Genomic DNA, 19,892 nt, shown 5'->3' on the forward strand with positions numbered 1-19,892 from the left:
CTTTCCCAGGATGAAATGTTCTGATTAAATCACCATCACCACCACTTATTTGTTAGGATCACCCATTCCAGACTCTGGGTGTGTTACCAAGTCCATGCAGTGTAACAGTATGTTTGGAGTATCATTAGTATATTTATAACAAACCAGAACCAAACAAACAATTCAGCGAAGAACAGACCATATTAATCAAGGAGGAACAGACTAAGAATAAAACTATCCTATTGCTGTAATTTCAACGCATAAGCTGGCTTGCCAAGAAGTTAAGTTGCTATTCAGAGTTCAGGTGGTGAAAGGAGAAAAACTTTGTAATGTTTTATGCCTGGGCTCACAAACTCAAAAGCATCAAAATAAACTTGTCAGAAGACGGAAGAAAACGCCAATAAAACAGAAGCAATATACAAAGAGTCAAATCTTGTTGATTTGTGAGAGAGAAGCTGGAAAGAATATGAATTGAAGTCCTCAGTTTAAATCTCAGCTCCTAAAGAAATGTACCTCTTTGTAAGCTAATAGTTAATAGGTTTATCTTTTAGAGCTGTTGGATATATACTTAGTCAATGGGGAAATAATAAGATAATGCCTACTAGGCTACTGTCCTAACCAAATTAATTCTTTCAAAGAGATAGCATACAACATTTCAGGTTAAAATCAAGCATTTATTTATGAAATCACGGTCCAAGAATGACTTTACGCTAGTTCTTAAAAACACGGCATAAAAGTCTTAGTGAAATAACGTCTCCAAGAGTATCTTGCAATAATGCTGCCTACTTCAAGATATGTTAAATCCTCACAGTATTGGCTTTACAGTCCATTGCCTACCGGAATGATGGTAATGAGATTTCATTACACGATTTGCACCCACAATAGATATCATTGTCCTGTTTCTGAAATGTAGATTTTCCACTTCTCGAAAGCAAATCGATGTTGTAAATTGATTTCCACCAGTCATGGTGGAATCCAATTTGTAATTTCGTTTTACTGTTTGAGAAGCCTAGAAATTGGCCGTACTGTACGTGGCTTGGGAGAAGCGCCATCTCTTATCCAGATGTACATTTGCTAGCTCTTGATACAGGCAGTCTTCAACTTACAACAGTTCGTTGAGTGACCGCTCAAAGGTACAACGGTGCTGGGGAAAAAGGGACTTCGCAGTTACAATCGTTATAGCATCCCCGTGATCGTGGGATCAAAATTCAGACGCTTGGCAACTTACCCTGTGCAAGATTTGCCATAGCAAAAGGAAAGATTTAAACCACAATTCAGGGGTGTTAAGATTTATGAAGGTAAATTATTATTTATACATGTATTACCTTCTACAGTCTTTCTGCCATAAAGTAGCTGCCAGGCACAAAAGATAACAGCCATAGGCTGTTTAGCAATAAGTCAGTTTAATTCATGTGTGGACCTTATGAAATGAAAATGAAATGAACCTTTTTTTTTTGACAATAAAGGTTCATTTCATTTTCATTTCATAAGGTCCACACATGAATTAAAGCAGGGGTGTCAAACTCAATTTCATCGAGGGCCACATCAGCATTGCGGTTGCCCTCGGGGGGCCGGGAGGGTATGGCCAGGGTGGGCGTGGCCTACTGGGTGGGCGTGGCTAGAGTGTGTATGGCCTACTGGGTGGGCATGGCCAGCTCTACATCGTTGGCATCAAGGGTGCCTATGGGGGCCTGGGCAGGAGTGGGGCAGATCTGGGGCTCTCTGGCAGAAGGAGGGTCTCTGGGCCAGGGCCAAGGCAGCGGGGGCCGTTCCCTCACTGTTTCCAGGATGGCTTCGTGGGCCACATGAAACCACTTCGCGGGCCGGATCTGGCCCCTGGGCCTTGTGTTTGACATGTCTGAATTAAACTGACTTATTGCTAAACAGCCTATGGACAGGAACCTTTTCAATTAATGGTTAGCATCTGCTTAAAGTTAGATAAGGGTCAAGGGAGTTCAAAGGAGGTGGGACTTGGTTCGCTTGTGACTACGTAGGGATTCTAGGCTGATCCCTCTTTTAACTCCGCCCCCACTTCTCCTACAGCAAACGTCACCTTAATAATAATAATAATAGTAACAGTTACTTACATAAAATTCACACAGCCTGTTCCTGCGTGAGGAGCAATCCAAACAAAACTGAGGTTTGTGGTTGGAAGATGACTGACATGTGACGCAACCACACTACACATGAATTGATTCCCAAATTGGTGATCAGACATTATTCCTACAAGGTAGAGACAAAATAAATATTCATGATTATTCGCTCAACAGACTCGTTTTATTTCTTCAGAAACAATGTATATAAGAAATTCAGTTGTGTAATATAGCATTTGTGTGTGTGTACACACACACACACACATATTCTAGAAGACTAATGAAATAACTTTATTCTTTGCCCCGAGCTTCAAAACTATATTTTCCAATATTCTTAATGTACAGTATTTCTTTCACTGGGCTTTGTAATATTGTTTTTTTTAAAAAAAAAAACAACAACAACCACCATTTAGTATTGCTTTTAACCTTTCCTATTTTGTTGTTGATACTTAAGATTATTTGACAGAAGAAGAAGCTTCAGGTAGAAATAGAATGCATAACATTGTAACTAAAATATAATCTTTTTAATTGATTTTAAGTTTTGTAATTTGTTGTATTGTTTTTAAAAACCTTGTGAACCGCCCTGAGTCCTACGGGAGAAGGGCGGTATATAAATCAAATAAATACATAAATACATAAATACATAAATACATAAATACATAAATAAATAAATAAATAAATAAATAAATAAATAAATAAATAAAAGTATATACATATTTTTAGTATAACAAAAAAAACCTTCCATCTGTATTTTGGAAATTCGTCCACATCCATGGGTGGGATCGAAAGCCAATTGCCCAGTTGGAAGTAGCCCAGAACAATTTCTCAAGAATTGTTTTTGGGTCTTCCCCAAATTATTTCTGCTGCTTTTCTAAAAAATGAAGGTTAAGCTATCTGGATGGTCTTAAAATCTACCTTGCACTTTTAAGGTCCTGGGGAAAAAACCCTGAAAGTCTTCAAAAACCTACCGATCTTCTATACCAGGGTTGTCAAACTCAATTTCATTGAGGGCCGCATCAGCATTGCGGTTGCCCTCAAGGGGCCGAGTGGGCGTGGCCTGGGTGGGCGTGGCCTACTGGGTGGGCGTGGCTAGAGTGCATATGGCCTACTGGGTGGGCGTGGCCAGCTCTACATCATTCGCATCAAGGGTGCCTATGGGGGCCTGGGCAGGAGTGGGACAGATCTGAGGGTCTCTGGCAGGAGGAGGGTCTCTGGGCCAGGGCCAAGGCAGAGGGGGCCGTTCCCTCACTGTTTCCAGGATGGCTTTGCGGGCCACATGAAACCACTTCGCGGGCCGGATCTGGTCCCCGGGCCTTGTGTTTGACATGTCTGTTCTATAGGTTAGAATCAATGGAGCAGATTTTTATTTATTTTTATTTATTTGCTTCATCCCCTGCCATGGTAGTGGAAATTAGTTAGTTCCAAGACGGAAAGACACTGGATCCTCAGATCGTATGGTTTTACTTTTTTTTCTCCCCTTTCTTTTTAGCTATAGAGATTTTAAATTACTGTAGCATGTATAATTTCTCACTCTTATTATCACTGCGTTATTATTCTTTTTAGTTCACTATTTTTTAAAAAAACTGATGAGACTACATATAAGGAAATTTTAAGTCTAGAAAGGAATGTATGGCAATTAAACCATATAATATTTTAAAAGAAGAAAAGATTGTACAAACTTGGTTCCAGTACGGGCAATTACAGGCAAGATGGAGAGAGGACCAGAAAGCTGGCTTTTCGATGACTGATGAAAATTTGGTAAAACAAATTAGAGATCAAGGTCAAGCACATATAAAAAGGATATATAATGCATTGATAGAAATTGATTCAGAAACGCAACTTGTTAAAGATTGTATGATAAAGTGGGCCCAGAATTTTCAAGAAGTTATAACAATGGATACTTGGGAAAAGATCTGGGTTAGAAATGTAAAATTTACACAGGCCCAAAACTTAAGAGAGAATTTTTATAAAATGTTTTATAGGTGGCACTTAGACCCTAAAAAATTAGCAAGCATGTATCCGAACTGCCAGCCCAAATGTTGGAGGTGTGGTTGTGAGGATGCAACATATTTTCATATATGGTGGACTTGTAAAAAGGTTAAAGCCTTTTGGATTAAAATTTGGTGGAATATGCAAAAGATATTTAAGAAAAGGATAAAGTTTTCTCCGCAATTGTTTTTATTGGGTATTATTACAGATACTACTGTTATAGACATTAAGTTGATGTTGCATCTAATTACGGCGGCAAGACTTTTAGTAGCGCAATATTGGAAGAAGGAGGAATTGCCGACTATAGAAGAGTGGACTTTGAAAGTTTCTAACTTGGCGGAAATGGCAAAGATTTCAGCACACTTGAAAGAACAATCGCAACAGAGATACATTGTGGAATGGAGAAGATGGATTGATGGATTCAGAATAAATATGGGACTAAAAAGTTTCATTTAGCATTTGAATAAGTAGTGGATTTTTATGAATGATGTAGTTATTTGTTACTTTATTAATATTATGACTATGGAGAGTTAAAGTCCGATAGAATTAATGTTTTATTTTTGTTGTTAGCATATTTTAGTTTATGTTTGTATTATTATACCCTGTATTCAGCTCTGGGAAGTCGGGGAGGGGGAGGGGAGGGGAGGGTTGGGGAGAGGGGAGGGGGAGGAGGGAGTTTATTGTATTTAAAAATTGTAAAACTTTTCAATAAAAAAAAAACACTGATTTTTTTTGGTGATATATAACCTGGAAGTGAAAAAGAGTTTTTTCTTGAAGGGCTAGTCAAACCACGAAGCGCAAAGGTGAAATAAAAATGAAAAATAACGTTAAGGCAGAAGTTAATTACACAAACTTAAAAGATGTTTATTCAGAAGTAACCCCGCTGAGAGTTCTTTCCTATCTAGAATTGCAGACTACAATGGCATAAAATATTTCTTTGTACAGGAAAAAAAAAGTGGGGGGGGGCAGGGGGAAAATTACAGCTAGAAAATTTTGTGGTGCTGTAAGTAAAGCAGTATTTCCATAGACTTAGCATTCACTGTGGACCTTGGATGCGAAAACGAATACGCATGCGTGCAATGGAAAAGTAATTATGCTGCAGTTTCTCTAAACGATCCTGGTGTGAGACAGACATGCCACTGGCAGGGCTTTAGTTATCTTTTTTTAAAACAACAACAACAACAACAACCATATGTTTGTCTTTTCCTTATAAATGCTCGGAATATTCAAGGGATTTAATACAGAAACAGCAGGTACTAAAGAAAAGTGACTGGGTGCATCATTATTTTTATTTTTAAAAGAGTTTCTATGCATATTTGTGTCATTTGGGGTAGAGCCAAAGTCTGCGACAACTAAGACTCACTAAATCACACGCTATTTAAAAAGGTAAGGAAGACTTCCGCTGAATTGTCTCCCCCTTGAGTTTTATTGTGTGTTGAAACAATATATATGTCACTCCACCTTATTATGCCTTTCTCTGTTGTATATTACTTTAGAGTGAAACTGTTAGGGGTGGGGGCTGTAGACCATGCCTCATCCAAGCCCACGAAGGCAGGGAGAAGTAGCTTATCCGTTAATAGATAGCTGTCCTCTATTTTCTGGCATTTACTGTAATAAAAGTTCTATATAACCCAAATCAAGTCAAGGTCATTTGAGCATCTCCAGCAACTTGATCACACATTGAGGGCTTTAACACAAAGGGTCATAAACAAGATCAATCGGATCCCGAAGACTTGAGTTTCACGTCTGGCAAGGATAATATATAATTTATACATGGTCTCAAAGTCCTTCACGTAGAACAGTTGGAGCAATTCCCCCCCCCCTAAAAAAGCACTGTAAAAAAGGACAGTGTTACTACGCCTATGTTGCAGACAAATGTGGAGAATGAGATGGTCTTTACGGATTTTAACAGTTAGAAGTACTGAAAACGGCATCCAGTTTTGGTCACTACGATGCAAAAAAGATGTTGAGACTCTGGAAAGAGTGCGGAGAAGAGCAACAAAGATGATCAGGGGACTGGAGGCTAAAACGTATAAGGAATGGTTGCTGGATTTGGGTATGTCCAGTTTAATGAAGAGAAGGACGAGGGAGGACATGATAGCAGCGTTCCAGTATCTCAGGGGCAGCCCCAAAGAAGAGGGAGTCAAGCTATTCTCCAAAGTGCCCGAAGGCAGGACAAGAAGCAATGGATGGAAACTAACCAAAGAGAGAAGCAACCTAGAACTAAGGAGAAACTTCCTGACAGTGAGAACAATTAACCAGTGGAACCACCTGCCTCCAGAAGCGGTGAATGCTCCAACACTGGAGGTTTTTAAGAAGAGGCTGGACAGCCATTTGTCTGAAATGGTCTAGGGCAGGGTTAGGCAACCTCGGCTCTTTTATGACTCCTGGACTCCAACTCCCAGAATTCCTGAGCCAGCCACACTGAGGGGAAAGGGAGAGGTTTCCAAGCTGAGCCAGGCTGGCTCAGGAATTCTGGGAGTTGAAGTCCACGAGTCATCAAAGAGCCAAGGTTGCCTACCCCTGGTCTAGAGTTTCCTGCCTGAGCAGGTGCTTGGACTAGATGACCTCCAAGGTCCCTTCCAACTTCATTATTATTATTATTATTATTATTATTATTATTATTATTATTATTATTATTATTATTATTATTATTATTATTATTAACTACCTTATTGTTTGTATCTTAATAGTTTGTCTTCTAGGCCTCATGCATCTCAAGGGAAGAACTACACAAATCCCAGCAAAACACTTTCACGACCTCACTTATGCTTGAGTGGAAGGAGAAGCAAGTCAAATCCCTCTTCCAATTGTGCTCCTCAGCCTTCCATAAGAGCTGTCATTTTGGGTGCAAAGCAAACAACAGACAAAAGGAATGCATTGCATGCCAACAGGTTTTGCGAATCGTGTTGTCGTAGTGCATTAGGAAAGTTCCTTGTAGCTGTTACACTATTTTTATCCTAAAAATGAGAGTAATTCGCGGGGCGATTCTGGAACTAGCTCTCTTGCCATAATCCCCTTAAACTCAGAGGAATTACACAATGAACAACCCCCCTACTGGCATTTCGAAGGAAACCCTAAGTGAACTACACTCCTATCTAACGTACAGCTACTGATCAATTTTTGTTCCAGGTGATTACATTCTGTTTCACAGGAGAAAAAAGACAACAACATCCATCCAGTTGGATAGAATAGAAGCAGCGTCTAAAACTACCGCTGGCTTGTGCAATCAATTATGAGTCAGCACGGGTTGATGAATTATTAAGTACCAGAAAGGGGAACATACCGACAATAAAGGCCCTTTTTATTTCCAATCCAGTGGGTTTATACCGGATTCAGCTTACTTCGTACAGCAAAATGATTTTATAGGGGTTTTTCTATTATTAAAAAAACCAGCATCCCTCTGGTTATAAAGGAGTGCTTTAAAATTAGACACCTATTTTCTTTAAGGTCTCTAGCCCGCCGTTTGTTAAATGGTATTAAAATATGCCAGAATATTTATCCTTGGACTTCTGCAAAAGTGTGAATTTTTTAACAGTTGCAGCGTGTTATGGCTTTCTGGTAAAAGTTTTATCAGGGGCTCGTTAAATGTAGCAATGTTTCTCAAGCTGCTGCTTGTGCGTAATTTCAGTAACCTGCCTCTACCAGACTGAGCATCTATAGCTGCAAATAGAGGTGACACTAAATTATGATGTGTATATGAGTGTGGGGAGAGAGAGGGAGAGAGAGATGATAGATGGTGGGTATGATATAGATGATAGATAGATAGATAGATAGATAGATAGATAGATAGATAGATAGATAGATAGATAGGAAGGAAGGAAGGAAGGAAGGAAGGAAGGAAGGAAGGAAGGAAGGAAGGAAGGAAGGAAGGAAGGAAGGAAGGAAAAGATCGATGAGAGAGATAGTAGATGATAGATATGATAGATAGATAGGTAGATAGATAGATAGATATAGACAGATATATGATATGGAGGGAGGGAGGGAGGGAGGGAGGGAGGGAGGGAGGAAGGAAGGAAGGAAGGAAGGAAGGAAGGAAGGAAGGAAGGAAGGAAGGAAGGAAGGAAAAGATCGATGAGAGAGATAGTAGATGATAGATATGATAGATAGATAGGTAGATAGATAGATAGATATAGACAGATATATGATAGGGAGGGAGGGAGGGAGGAAGGAAGGAAGGAAAACAGATTGATGAGAGATGAGAGATATAGATGATAGATAGATAAATGGATGGATAGATAGATAGATAGATAGATAGATAGATAGATAGATAGATAGATAGATAGATAGATAGATAGATAGATAGATATGGATGGATGGATATGGATCTATCGATAGACATAGTTGAGATAGACAGACAGATATATGGTAAGAAGGAAAGAAGGAGGGAGGGAGGGAAGAAGGAAGGAAAGAAAACAGATTGATGGGAATAGATAGATAGATAGATAGATAGATAGATAGATAGATAGATAGAGACAGACAGAGACAGACAGACAGACAGACATATGATAGGAAGGAAGGAAGGAGGGAGGGAGAGAAGGGAAGAAGGAAGGAAGGAGGAAGGAAGGAGGGAGGAAGGAAAACAGATCGATGAGAGAGATAGTAGATAGATAGATAGATAGATAGATAGATAGATAGATAGATAGATAGATAGACAGACAGACAGACAGACAGACAGACAGACAGACAAGATATTATAAGCCATTATTTGCTTCATCATGACATTAAATGAAACTCAGTTGGCCGGATTTACATGTCAAAACCAAAATCAAATAAAACACATTACGATTAACTGTGGTGTTTGAATTTGGTCGCAGAGGGAGGAGTACAGAGGAAAAGAGCTGCTGAGAAATTTAAGCTTACACCTCTTACTATTTTCCCTTTTACCAGGCTTGTGGCAAAACAAATGCCCTAATTATAATTAAAATAAGAGCACCTGCACCTCCTCTAACCCTTGAGTGGAGCCTGTTCCCAAAGTTACCACAAATACTGGGGGAAGAATCATAGCCACTCTGATTAAGGTATTTGAATTATAATTACAATGACCCTAGGGCATGACTAGACGCCAAAGGCGCACGGAACGCTGTTACCTTCCCACCGTAGCGGTCCCTATTTTTCTACTTGCATTTTTACGTGCTTTCGAACTGCTAGGTTGGCAGAAGCTGGGACGAGTAACAGGCGCTCACTCTGCTACGCGGCACTCGGGATTCGACCCGCCAAACTGCCGACCTTCTGATCGACAGGCTCAGCGTCCTAACCCACTGAGCCACCGCGTCCCTTAAATACGTTTATTAGTGCCAAACAAAAGGGCACAACAATCTGTGCAAGCTACACCAAAGCTGCACCAAATATACAAATAGTATGTTTTATTGCGTTTCCTCTGAACACTTTTTTTTAAGATTTGGGGTTTTCTTTTACTATTTTTACTGTGGGAGGGGGCTGTTTTTAATCCTTTGTAACAGTTGTGATGTTTTCTCCGCAGGCGAGCTATCGCAACGCGATTGTATATATATATGTTTATAGGATCTGCTTTTAAATTAGCCCTCAATATTCTAATCTTCCACTTGCTTATATTGCATCGCCTGCTTCTAATTCAATATTTGGTCCATATTTGTTATGGGTTCATTGTTGTTGGGTTTTTTGAACGCAAGGAAGTTCAAATATTTCCATATTGGTAGGCTGCTCGTTTTTACAAAGATAACCATGGCGTTTCCCCAAGCCCTTTGTGAATTTAAATTCTTTCCTTCATCTTTCCTTCAATGACCTGAATAGGATGGGTTCTTAATTAACATTTCCCAAGCAGGGCCTTTTGTCAGAAGCCACTGGAAATGTATTTCTTGTCTTAGGGATTTATGACTTCAAGCTGACATGAGTTACAAATATGCAAATGGGTGGGGGGGGGAAGGCTGCTGGGAGGTGAGCATCGCCTTCCATTTGCATAATTTCCCCAAGACGCTGAATTAGATTCTTTGTCAATTTATTAAGCATGTGTATTTGTTAAAAGGGAGGTCAGAAAGAGCTCTCACTCCTGACTTTGCATAGTTGTCTGCTGTCAACTTGAGGATTTGAGGAGGGGTGGGTGGGTGGGTATTGATCACTAGACATCTCAAATCAAGGGACTTCAGTGAACACGTATGAATACAGAGGGAAAAACCGTGGTATTAGGCAGGCATTGAAATATTGATCAAAAGGGAAAAGGGAATAACCATTGGATTGTGCCCCAGCCCTCTTTGGAATGACGGATTCATTGTTCATCCCCCGCAACACACAGAAAATGTTGTGATCTGCTGTCTAAAGAAATGGATGCCAAGGGGAGGTATATTTTGATAAGAATGGGCAGAGAAAGCTTTATCCAACCAAGGTTCATTTAGAGAAGAGTTGCCTCAATTGTTTTTCCAGCTTCTTTCCTTTAGCCGTATTTTCCATAAACTGGATCTAAGGTCCTGATCAAGATAATAATAATAATAATAATAATAATAATAATAATAATAATAATAATAATAATAATAATAATAATAATAATAATAATATTGGAAGGGAACTTGGAGGTCATCTAGTCCAACCCGCTGCTCAGGCAGGAAACTCTATGCCATTTCAGACAAATGGCTGGCCAGTCTCTTCTTAAAAACTTCCAGTGTTGGAGCATTTACTGCTTCTGGTGGCAGGTTGTTCCACTGGTTAATTGTTCTAACTGTCAGGAAGTTTCTCCTTAGCTCCAGGTTGCTTCTCTCCTTGACTAGTTTCCATCCGTTGCTTCTTCTTGTCCTGCCTTCGGGTGCTTTGGAGAATAGCTTGACTCCCTCTTCTTTGGGGCAGCCCCTGAGATACTGGAAGACTGCTATCATGTCACCCCTTGTCCTTCTCTTCATTGAACTAGACCAGGGGTAGGCAACCTTGGCTCTTTTATGACTTGGTGGAGCAGTGGGCTAATGCCTCCTTAAGTAACACCAGCTGCCTGCAATTAATGCAGGTTTGCATCGCACCAGGCTCAAAGTTGACTCAGCCTTCCATCCTTCCGAGGTAGGCAAAATGAGGAGCCAGATTGTTGGGGGCAATTAAGCTGACTTTGTAATAATGCCGCTTGGGGTGTGTGTGAAAGCCCAAATAAGCAGGCATATACATAGAATGAAGGCTACTGCTAAGCTTGTAGGCCGCCCTGAGTCTTCGGAGAAGGGCGGGATATAAATGGAATTAAAATAAAAAAAATGACTTATGGACTTCAACTCCCAGAATTCCTGAGCCAGCATGGCTAGCAGGCCATGGCCCGGTAATGGGCCACAGCCCACAGGTTGGCGACCCCTGCTGTAAACCTCTTAGAGAGGGCTGTAAAGGACTGTGGAGCAGTATCTAAGTCTAGACTCTAAGCGCTTGATTGACTGAATAAATATCCTGCAAATTTTGCTCTCAAAGTTTTCCTTTAGAAACAGGGCAGTTGAACGAAGCCTTAGCTGGAATTCTGCTTCTCTGGTTCAGGAATATAATTTGCTATTTCACCAGCCGAAATAGATCCTTACCCTAAAACAGGGGTCTTCAAACTTTGCCCATTTCTTTCTTTCTTCTTTTTTAGCAATATCAGTTATAGCCAGCCCTCTGAAATATGCTGTAGCCGTATCCCGCACATTTTGAAGCGACGTTTCTTCTTTCTTGTTTATTTTTGAAGAAAAAAAATCCATTTCCTTTGTCGCTAGTCGTTAAGAATTCTTTTTCTCTCAATATAGACTTGTTCAAGGACCATCTGAATTTTATCTTAGCTCCTCTCCAAGTCATCTTTATTGGGTTAGGGTCTGCCCACACATTAGTTTCTATCTCAGCTTCTTGTGTCATTGTTTTAAGTTCCACAGATGTCCATATCATGTCAGCTCTAGACCAGGATTGTATGACTTTCTGACTGGCTGAGGAATTCTGGGAGTTGAAGTCCACAAGTCTTAAAGTTGCCATGTTTGAAGACCCCTGCCCTAGATTAAGCTACAGACTTCAAATATTCTGGGATTCCAATATTCAGATGGAAAACTTTTGATCCTCTAACCAGCTACTATGCACTTTATCTTGATAAAGCACAGGTCAACAAATAAATGCATTGGCCGAGCTTCGTGTTAATGAGATTTTCATCCTAAGGATGGATAAGCATACTTTTATATATGTCTTCTGTACTAAACAATGTAATCATCACATTGGATAAACTATTGTTAGCACCCTGTGGAAGCGTTTACAGCAAGGTTTATTCCAAATGTAACTAATTTCGGACTGGAAGCAAATAAGGAACATACAAACCAGGAGGCAAACATTAATGCGCGAAAATGAGTGATCTTCTAAGCTTAAATCCGTTTTTAATAGGAAAAAGTGGTCCCGAGGGACCTGAGCAATTACAGCCAAAGTCTCTGCTTCAAGTACATTATTGGTGCCACCCCACTGATTTCTGAACGGAACATAAGTAAATAAGGCTAGCATGGTGAGTCTGATATGGCTTCTTAATTGTTTTTTCTTGTAAGGCAGATTAGCAGATCAGAAAGCTTAACGTTTTCTAAAAAAAAACAAACACTGATTAATCTCAGCCCTCTAGTAATATGCTAATGGGGGCTGATTTCTCCCTGGCGTTGCTATTTGTCTGCATAATCACTTTATCAACTCCAGATGTTAGAGGTCGAAAGCCAGACTCGCAATGGGATTGCCTTTACAATTATATATGGGGGAACCTATATATATATATATATATATATATATATATATATATATATATATATATATATATATATATATATATATATATATATATATATATATATATATATATATATATATATATATATATATATATATATATATATATATATATATATATATATATATATACATACATACATACATACACATACATACATACATACATACATATATATATATAAAGGGACGCGGTGGCTCAGTGGGTTAGGACGCTGAGCTTGTCGATCGGAAGGTCGGCAGTTTGGCGGGTCGAATCCCGAGTTCCGCGTAGCAGAGTGAGCGCCTGTTACTCGTCCCAGCTTCTGCCAACCTAGCAGTTCGAAAGCACGTGAAAATGCTAGTAGAAAAATAGGGACCACTACGGTGGGAAGGTAACAGCGTTCCGTGCGCCTTTGGCGTCTAGTCATGCCGGCCACATGACCACGGAGACGTCCTCGGACAAGCGCTGGCTCTTCGGCTTTGAAACAGAGATGAGCACCGGCCCCTAGAGTCGGAAACGACTAGCACGCAATGTGCAGGGGAACCTTTACCTTTACCTTTTCAAACCTCAGCAATGCTTTATCTGAAGACTCACTACCAAAAAAAAATCTCCAATTGTCCAATTTCTTTGCAAGGCCTTTTACTGTTGACTTAGATGGGGAAGGAGTATGAGCAGGGTTTTTTTAAAAAACGGTTTATAGTACATTGTTCAATATTTTTTAATTGTTAAGTATGCTGGTGTTTTCAATTTATTTTTGTGTGCTGCTGAGTTGGGCTCATTTTAGTCATGCTGTTATTGTAATGATTCTCTCTTGGGGAACCAGGGCTGTCTGTTGGTCATCAGAACTGGCAGAGCAAAGGAGAAAAAAAAAAAAACCACAGGTGTGCCAACAGAGATGGGTTTTGCTCATAATGCCCCTTCCTTAGCAAGGGCGTTAAGAAGAGCGATCCTCACGAATAGCGATCCTTAGGATACCTAAGCGCAGGGCAGATGATCTCTTGCAATAGATATACGTGCTCTGATGAAGATGACGAAGTTTTCCTACCTCTTGTATCTTCTTATTATTTCCCTGATTGTTTGGCTTTGAGGAAGAGGTGCCAATTTGGGGCAGGGAGATGCTGCTGAAATTTCACCAGAATGCAGAATTACATAGTTGGAAAGGGACCTTGGAGGTTCTTCTAGTCCAACCCCCCCTGTTCCGGCAGGAAAACCTATACCACTTCAGACAAATGGCTGTCCAATCTTTTCTTCCATTGACTCTTATCTACCGCCAATTCGCTTTGACAGAATAACAGAATAACGGAGTTAGAAGGGACCTTGGAGGTCATCTAGTCCAACCCCTGCTCAGGCAGGAAACCCTGGACCATTTCAGACAAATGGCTGTCCAGTCTCTTCTTAAAAACTTCCAGTGTTGGAGCATCCACAACTTCTGGAGGCAGGTTGTTCCACTGGCTAATTGTTCTCACTGTCAGGAAATTCCTCCTTAGTTCCAGGTTGCTTCTCTCCTTGATTAGTTTCCATTCGTTGCTTCTTGTCCTGCCTTCAGGCGCTTTGGAGAATAGCGTGACTCCCTCTTCTTCGGGGCAGCCCCTGAGATACTGGAACCCTGCTATCAAGTTACCCCTGGTCCTTCTCTTCATTAAACTGGACATACCCAATTCCAGCAACTGTTCCTTATATGTTTCAGCCTCCAGTCCCCTGATCATCTTTGTTGCTCTTCTCTGTACTTTTTGTAGAGTCTCAACATCTTTTCTGCATTGTGGTGACCAAAACTGGATGCAATATTCCAAGTGTGATCATTATAACAGCATCTCTCTGTCTTTTTCTCTGTGACACACACACACACACACACACACACACACACACACACACACACACACACACGGTTTCTTAGTGAGCATGTCACTTACAGATCATTTCACTGGAAACAATTGTGGCCACTAAATGAGGACTACCAGTACGGTGGTCGCAGCAGCCCGCTTGAAAGCTCTTTCCTTTGTCCATGCAAGCTCAGCACATCCACAAAGTTCACGCAGCTATGACTTTTATTGACTATTTTTGAACCCCCTGTGGATGTTGGATATTGCCGCATTCATCGTGGAAAGCAATGATTTTTAATGGAATTTTATTTGATGAGTGGCGAAAAAGAATACACTGGGTTTCAAATTAAATTTTATTTGCTTTACTCAGATCAGCTTTCTAGACGCTCCTGCTGGAATATTTGTTATGCTAGCTCACGGCCAAAGGGCCTTCTTTCATATAATGTGGATTCATTAAAAGTCATATTGTTTATCCAGAAGCTAATGCTGTCAGTAGCTATTGATTCATGGCAAAGATAATTGTGTATTTTTTGATAGCAAGTCAAGAAACATTAAAGGGGCTGTGATTCCTTAGGACTTCAAAGCAAATATATGACATTGTGTTTGGTATTTGTCAGGATATACACACTGATAGGCAAAGATCAGCAATAAATTAAAATAATAATAAAAAAGCAGAATTCTGATTTTGGGGGAGAAACTGCTTTGTTAAGTTCCGGCAACCAATTTGATGTAATGTTGATTACTTATGATATGTAAACTTTCTATTTCCACTGAAATACAGGTCGTCTTTGCCATATGACCACGACTGGGCCCCAAATTTCTGTTGCTAAATGAGACGATGGGTGAGTGAGTTTTCCCCAATTTTATGACCTTTCTTTCCACAGTTCTTAAGTGAATCACTGCAGTTGTTAAGTTAGAAACCCGGTTGTTAAGAGAATCTGGCTTTTTCCCTTGACTTTGCCTCTCAGGTCAGGATCACATGACCCCGGGACACTCCAACCGTCGTAAATATGAGTCAGTTGCCAAGCGTCCGAATGTTGATGATGTGACCGTGGGGATGCCGCAACGGTCATTAAGTGTGAAAAAATGGTCACAAGTCACCTTTTTTCCAGTGCTGTTGTAACTTTGAACGGTCACTAAACAAACGGTTGTAAGTTGAGGACTATCTATACTAGGGGTAGGCAACCTCGGCTCTTTTACGCCTCGTGGACTTCAACTCCCAGAATTCCTGAGCCAGCCACGCTGAGGGGAAAGGGAGAGGTTTCCAAGCTGAGCCATGCCGGCTCAGGAATTCTGGGACTTGAAGTCCATGAGTCATAAAAGAGCCAAGGTGGCCTACCCCTGGCCTAGGCCTAGGCCGCTTTATGACTTGTGGACTTCAACTCCCAGAATTCCTGAGCCAGCCACGCTGAGGGAAAAGGGAGAGGTTTCCAAGCTGAGCCATGCCGGCTCAGGAATTCTGGGAGTTGAAGTCCACAAGTCATAAAAGAGCCAAGGTTGCCTACCCCTGATATTAAAACAGGTGAAAAAAATATTGACCTATATGTTAAGTGTATGCCACGTAAATATAAAATTGTAGCAGGAGGTGAAATTCCGAGCCAACTTCTTTAATGAACGGTTGGGAAGAAGAAATATTGCCAGGGAATACGTACATTCCGGAATTTGATTTGAAATCACTTTCACAAGAATGCTTATTATTCTATTAGCACATGTCCATGGAGATTCGCAGTCATCCGGGTCAGGGTTGTCCCAAAGGAGCTTTTTTTTTTCAGGAGGCAACTGGAATTTTTGTTTTTCTTTGAAGACGTTTCGCTTCTCCTCCCAGAAGCTTCTTCAGCTCTGACTGGATGGCGGGGGAACGGAAGGATTTATACTCCTTGCAGAGAGCTGGTCCTTTGCCTTCTTTTGGAGAGTCGTTGAGGCCACCTGGAGGTTTATCTGTGTCCTCAGAGTGACCTGAGCAGTGCAGATGGGTGTGGAGCCATTTTCTGCCCTGGGTCTCTTCAGTGTTAATGTTAGGTATACACCTGTCAGGCCACCTGATTGGCCAACCCACGCAGCGGGAATCCCTGGACACTGGGTTGGGTGACCAGGGCAAGCGCGGGAGATCTGAGCCCGCGGGTTGGCTAGCGCCTGGCACACCGGGGGATATATACATGGCCAGCCGGGCAGGTAAGGCCAGTTCGGCCATGTGTACCAGAATAAACAGTTAACCTCAGACTGCCTCCGCGTGATCACTCGCCAGACCAGACCGGACACAACAGTTAAGGACAGGCCCAGGCTGTTGGGGAGGAGTCTGTGTTGTCCACAACTCAAACCGAAGCACAGATGGTTCTTGCAGTCTGCAACGTTTTCTGGAAATCCGTTCCTACTCCCGCACCATTCGGTGGGGCGTCCATCCCAAAGTGCATAGCAAATCCTTCCCTTCCCCGCCATCCGGTCAGAGCCGAAGAAGCTTCTGGGATGAGAAGTGAAACGTCTTCAAAGACAAAACAAGGAAGTCAGTTGCCTCCTGAAAAAGCACCTGGGGGATTCTATTAGCACAGTGAGGGCCATGATAATTTTCATACCGATATGGTGGTTTGTTAACTTACAAACATTCATTTAGTAACCGTTCCAAGTTACAAATGCACTGGGGGGAAAAAAAGGACTTACGGCGGCTTTTCACGCTTACGACCGCTGCAGTGTCCTTGGGGCCCCATGATCCAAACTCACGTGCTCCACACCTGGCTTGTATTTAGGACAATGGGGTGGCTGTGATCCCCGTTTGCGACCTTCTGATAAGAAAGAAGTCAGACTCATTTAACAACCAGGTTACCAATATAACAATTGCAGCGATTCACTTAACAACGGTGGCAAGGAAGGTCGTAAAATGGGGCAAAGCTGTCTTAACAACAGTCTTGCTTAGCAGCAGAGGTTTTGGGCTCGGGGAATCAATATTTTCCTGCCGATAAACCTTTTAAAGGAACTGCACAATTGTTTTGTTTCTTGGGTCATCAAGGGCTGTTCATCGATTCAGATTTTTAGTCCAAAAATGTCTTTGGGAATAGAGAGGAATGTAGCACTTAGACTTATATACCTCTTTACAGGTATATAAGCCCTCTCTAAGGGGTTTATAGAGTCAGCCTTTCGCCCCCGACAATCTGGGTCCTCATTTTACCAACCTCGGAAGGAGGGAAGGCTGAGTCAACCTTGAGCTGGTCAGGATCGAACTGCTGGCAGTCGGCAGAGTTAGCCTCCAATGCTCCATTCTAACCTCTTGGGCCACAGAATGTAGCACAGTCTTTGGGGAAAGATGCAGCTGCTTTAAAGAGCTGCAGAGAGGTGTTTCGTTCAGGCCTCTGCATCTTCCAGAGCACCTTTTCAGAACTGAACACGAAGCACCCGCAGAGAGAACCAAGGACTCTTAATTTATTGCTCCCAAATTTTGACAAAATCAGCAAGTGAAGAACCATCATTTATTTGCAAAAGTTTTTTTTTTGGACTGGCAGTGTCAAAACTCTTTTGTTCCACCCTGCATTCTGCCCTAATTGAATTGATGGCAAGCAGTCCAATGTCGCTTCTGTGTGTATTTTGCTTTGTCTCTACCCCAACTTTATTTGTTCTTGTTTAATGTTCCTGTTTTATTCTCCGGCTTTGCTGCACGCTGGCCCGAAAATCAAGACTGGAGGCAATGGCCACATAATGTTAATAATATATAAAATTCCGTAGGATCTCTACTCTGTATATTATTACAAAACCATTTCTAATGTGAGCTTTCACACTAATAGGACAAGCCAATTGTAAATGAATAGGCTTTGTGAAGCAGTGCACAGTTCTTTCACAAAATCTTCCAATATTCTAGCTTATTCTTCGATCCCAAAGTGGCAATTAAGAACATTGGCATCTAGACACAAAGCTCTTACATCTAGCTCTACAATAGGCTGAATCTAGAATGCGCTATTCTGTAACATCAATGACATGTCAAATATCATATTTATTTGCTCCTAGACATGCAGCTATTATATTTAGCCAAGTGCTAACTAAACCTGACATTTCGACGGATGAGAGAATGTTATATTCTCTTTTAAAACCTCTCCTTCTATTTTTAGCTCTTTGAAAAAACTCCCTTACGATCTCAATGGAGGGTTAGTGCTATCCTATTCGACAACATTGGTTTATTTAGCTATTTATGACTATGTCTGCGCACTGACAGATTGCAGAACAAATCCAGGCGGTGCACACTATATAATCACAGCACAACAGCAATAAAAATCAGAAATCAATTCATCTAATTGTGAGCTGGGGGGGGAAACAACAACACACCATCAACAAAATATTTGTAATTTGTTTATTATTTCCATAGACACACAACTTATAACCAACTCTGGGTCGCTCCTAATCAAAAGTTAAAACAGCATAAAAAAACCCTGTTAAATCTAAAGGTAAATGTAAAGGTTCCCCCGCACATGCGTGCTAGTCGTTTCCGACTCTAGGGGCCGGTGCTCATCTCCGTTTCAAAGCCGAAGAGCCAGCGGTGGTCCAAGGACGTCTCTGTGGTCATGTGGCCAGCATGACTAGACACCAAAGGCACACAGAACGCTGTTACCTTCCCACTGTAGTGGTCCCTATTTTTCTACTTGCATTTTTACGTGCTTTCAAATTGCTAGGTTGGCAGCAGCTGGGACGAGTAACAGGCGCTCACTCTGTTACGCGGCACTCGGGATTCGACCCGCCAAACTGCCGACCTTCTGATCAACAAGCTCAGCGCCCTAACCCACTGAGCCAACGCGTCCCTTTTCTTAAATCTAAAGAACCAAACAAATTGCGGAAAGTTAAAAAAAACAAAACCCAGTGCCAAGTCGAAATTCTGATGTGTGCAGTCACTTCATCTTCTCCTAGAGTTTGGGGAGGGGGGTGGAAATCCAGTTCTCCAGTGGTTTTCAGAAGGCTGGGGGTGGGAAGGGAAGACCTGGCAAACCTCAACGAGGAAGGATCTTCCATAGGGCAGAGGCTGCCGTGGAAATGACACACATCTTAGCTCCCAAAAAATGGCAGTATTTAAAGGAAGAGATGTGGAGAGGGCCCACCTTATCCGACCGGATAGGATGGGTAGATTTCCTTAGGAAAAGATGGCCCTGCAGCTAAGATGGCGCCGGGTCATATAGAGCTTTAAATCGGATGACTCACATCTTGAATTGCACCCAGAAAGAAACTAGAAGCCAGTGCAGCTTGCACAACAGAAGTGTTACGCGGAAAAATCTAGGGGCCCCTATTATTGAAACCTTCGAACTAGGGTGCTGGAGAAGACTCCTGCGAGTCCCTTGGACT

General features: G+C 41.4%; 1 protein-coding gene across 1 annotated transcript in view; it reads right to left on the minus strand.

Moving 5' to 3' along the window:
- Positions 1 to 19,892, minus strand: part of RELN (reelin) — a 345,250-nt gene that overhangs the window by 268,923 nt on the left and 56,435 nt on the right. Inside the window, exon 3 of the mRNA XM_081331294.1 lies at positions 2,067 to 2,202. Within this exon, the coding sequence (XP_081187420.1) occupies positions 2,067 to 2,202 (136 nt within the window). The remainder of the gene's footprint in view (positions 1 to 2,066; positions 2,203 to 19,892) is intronic.

The sequence above is a fragment of the Vipera berus genome (assembly GCF_964194415.1).
Source record: "Vipera berus genome assembly, chromosome: 6".
Taxonomy (NCBI): Eukaryota; Metazoa; Chordata; class Lepidosauria; order Squamata; family Viperidae; genus Vipera; species Vipera berus.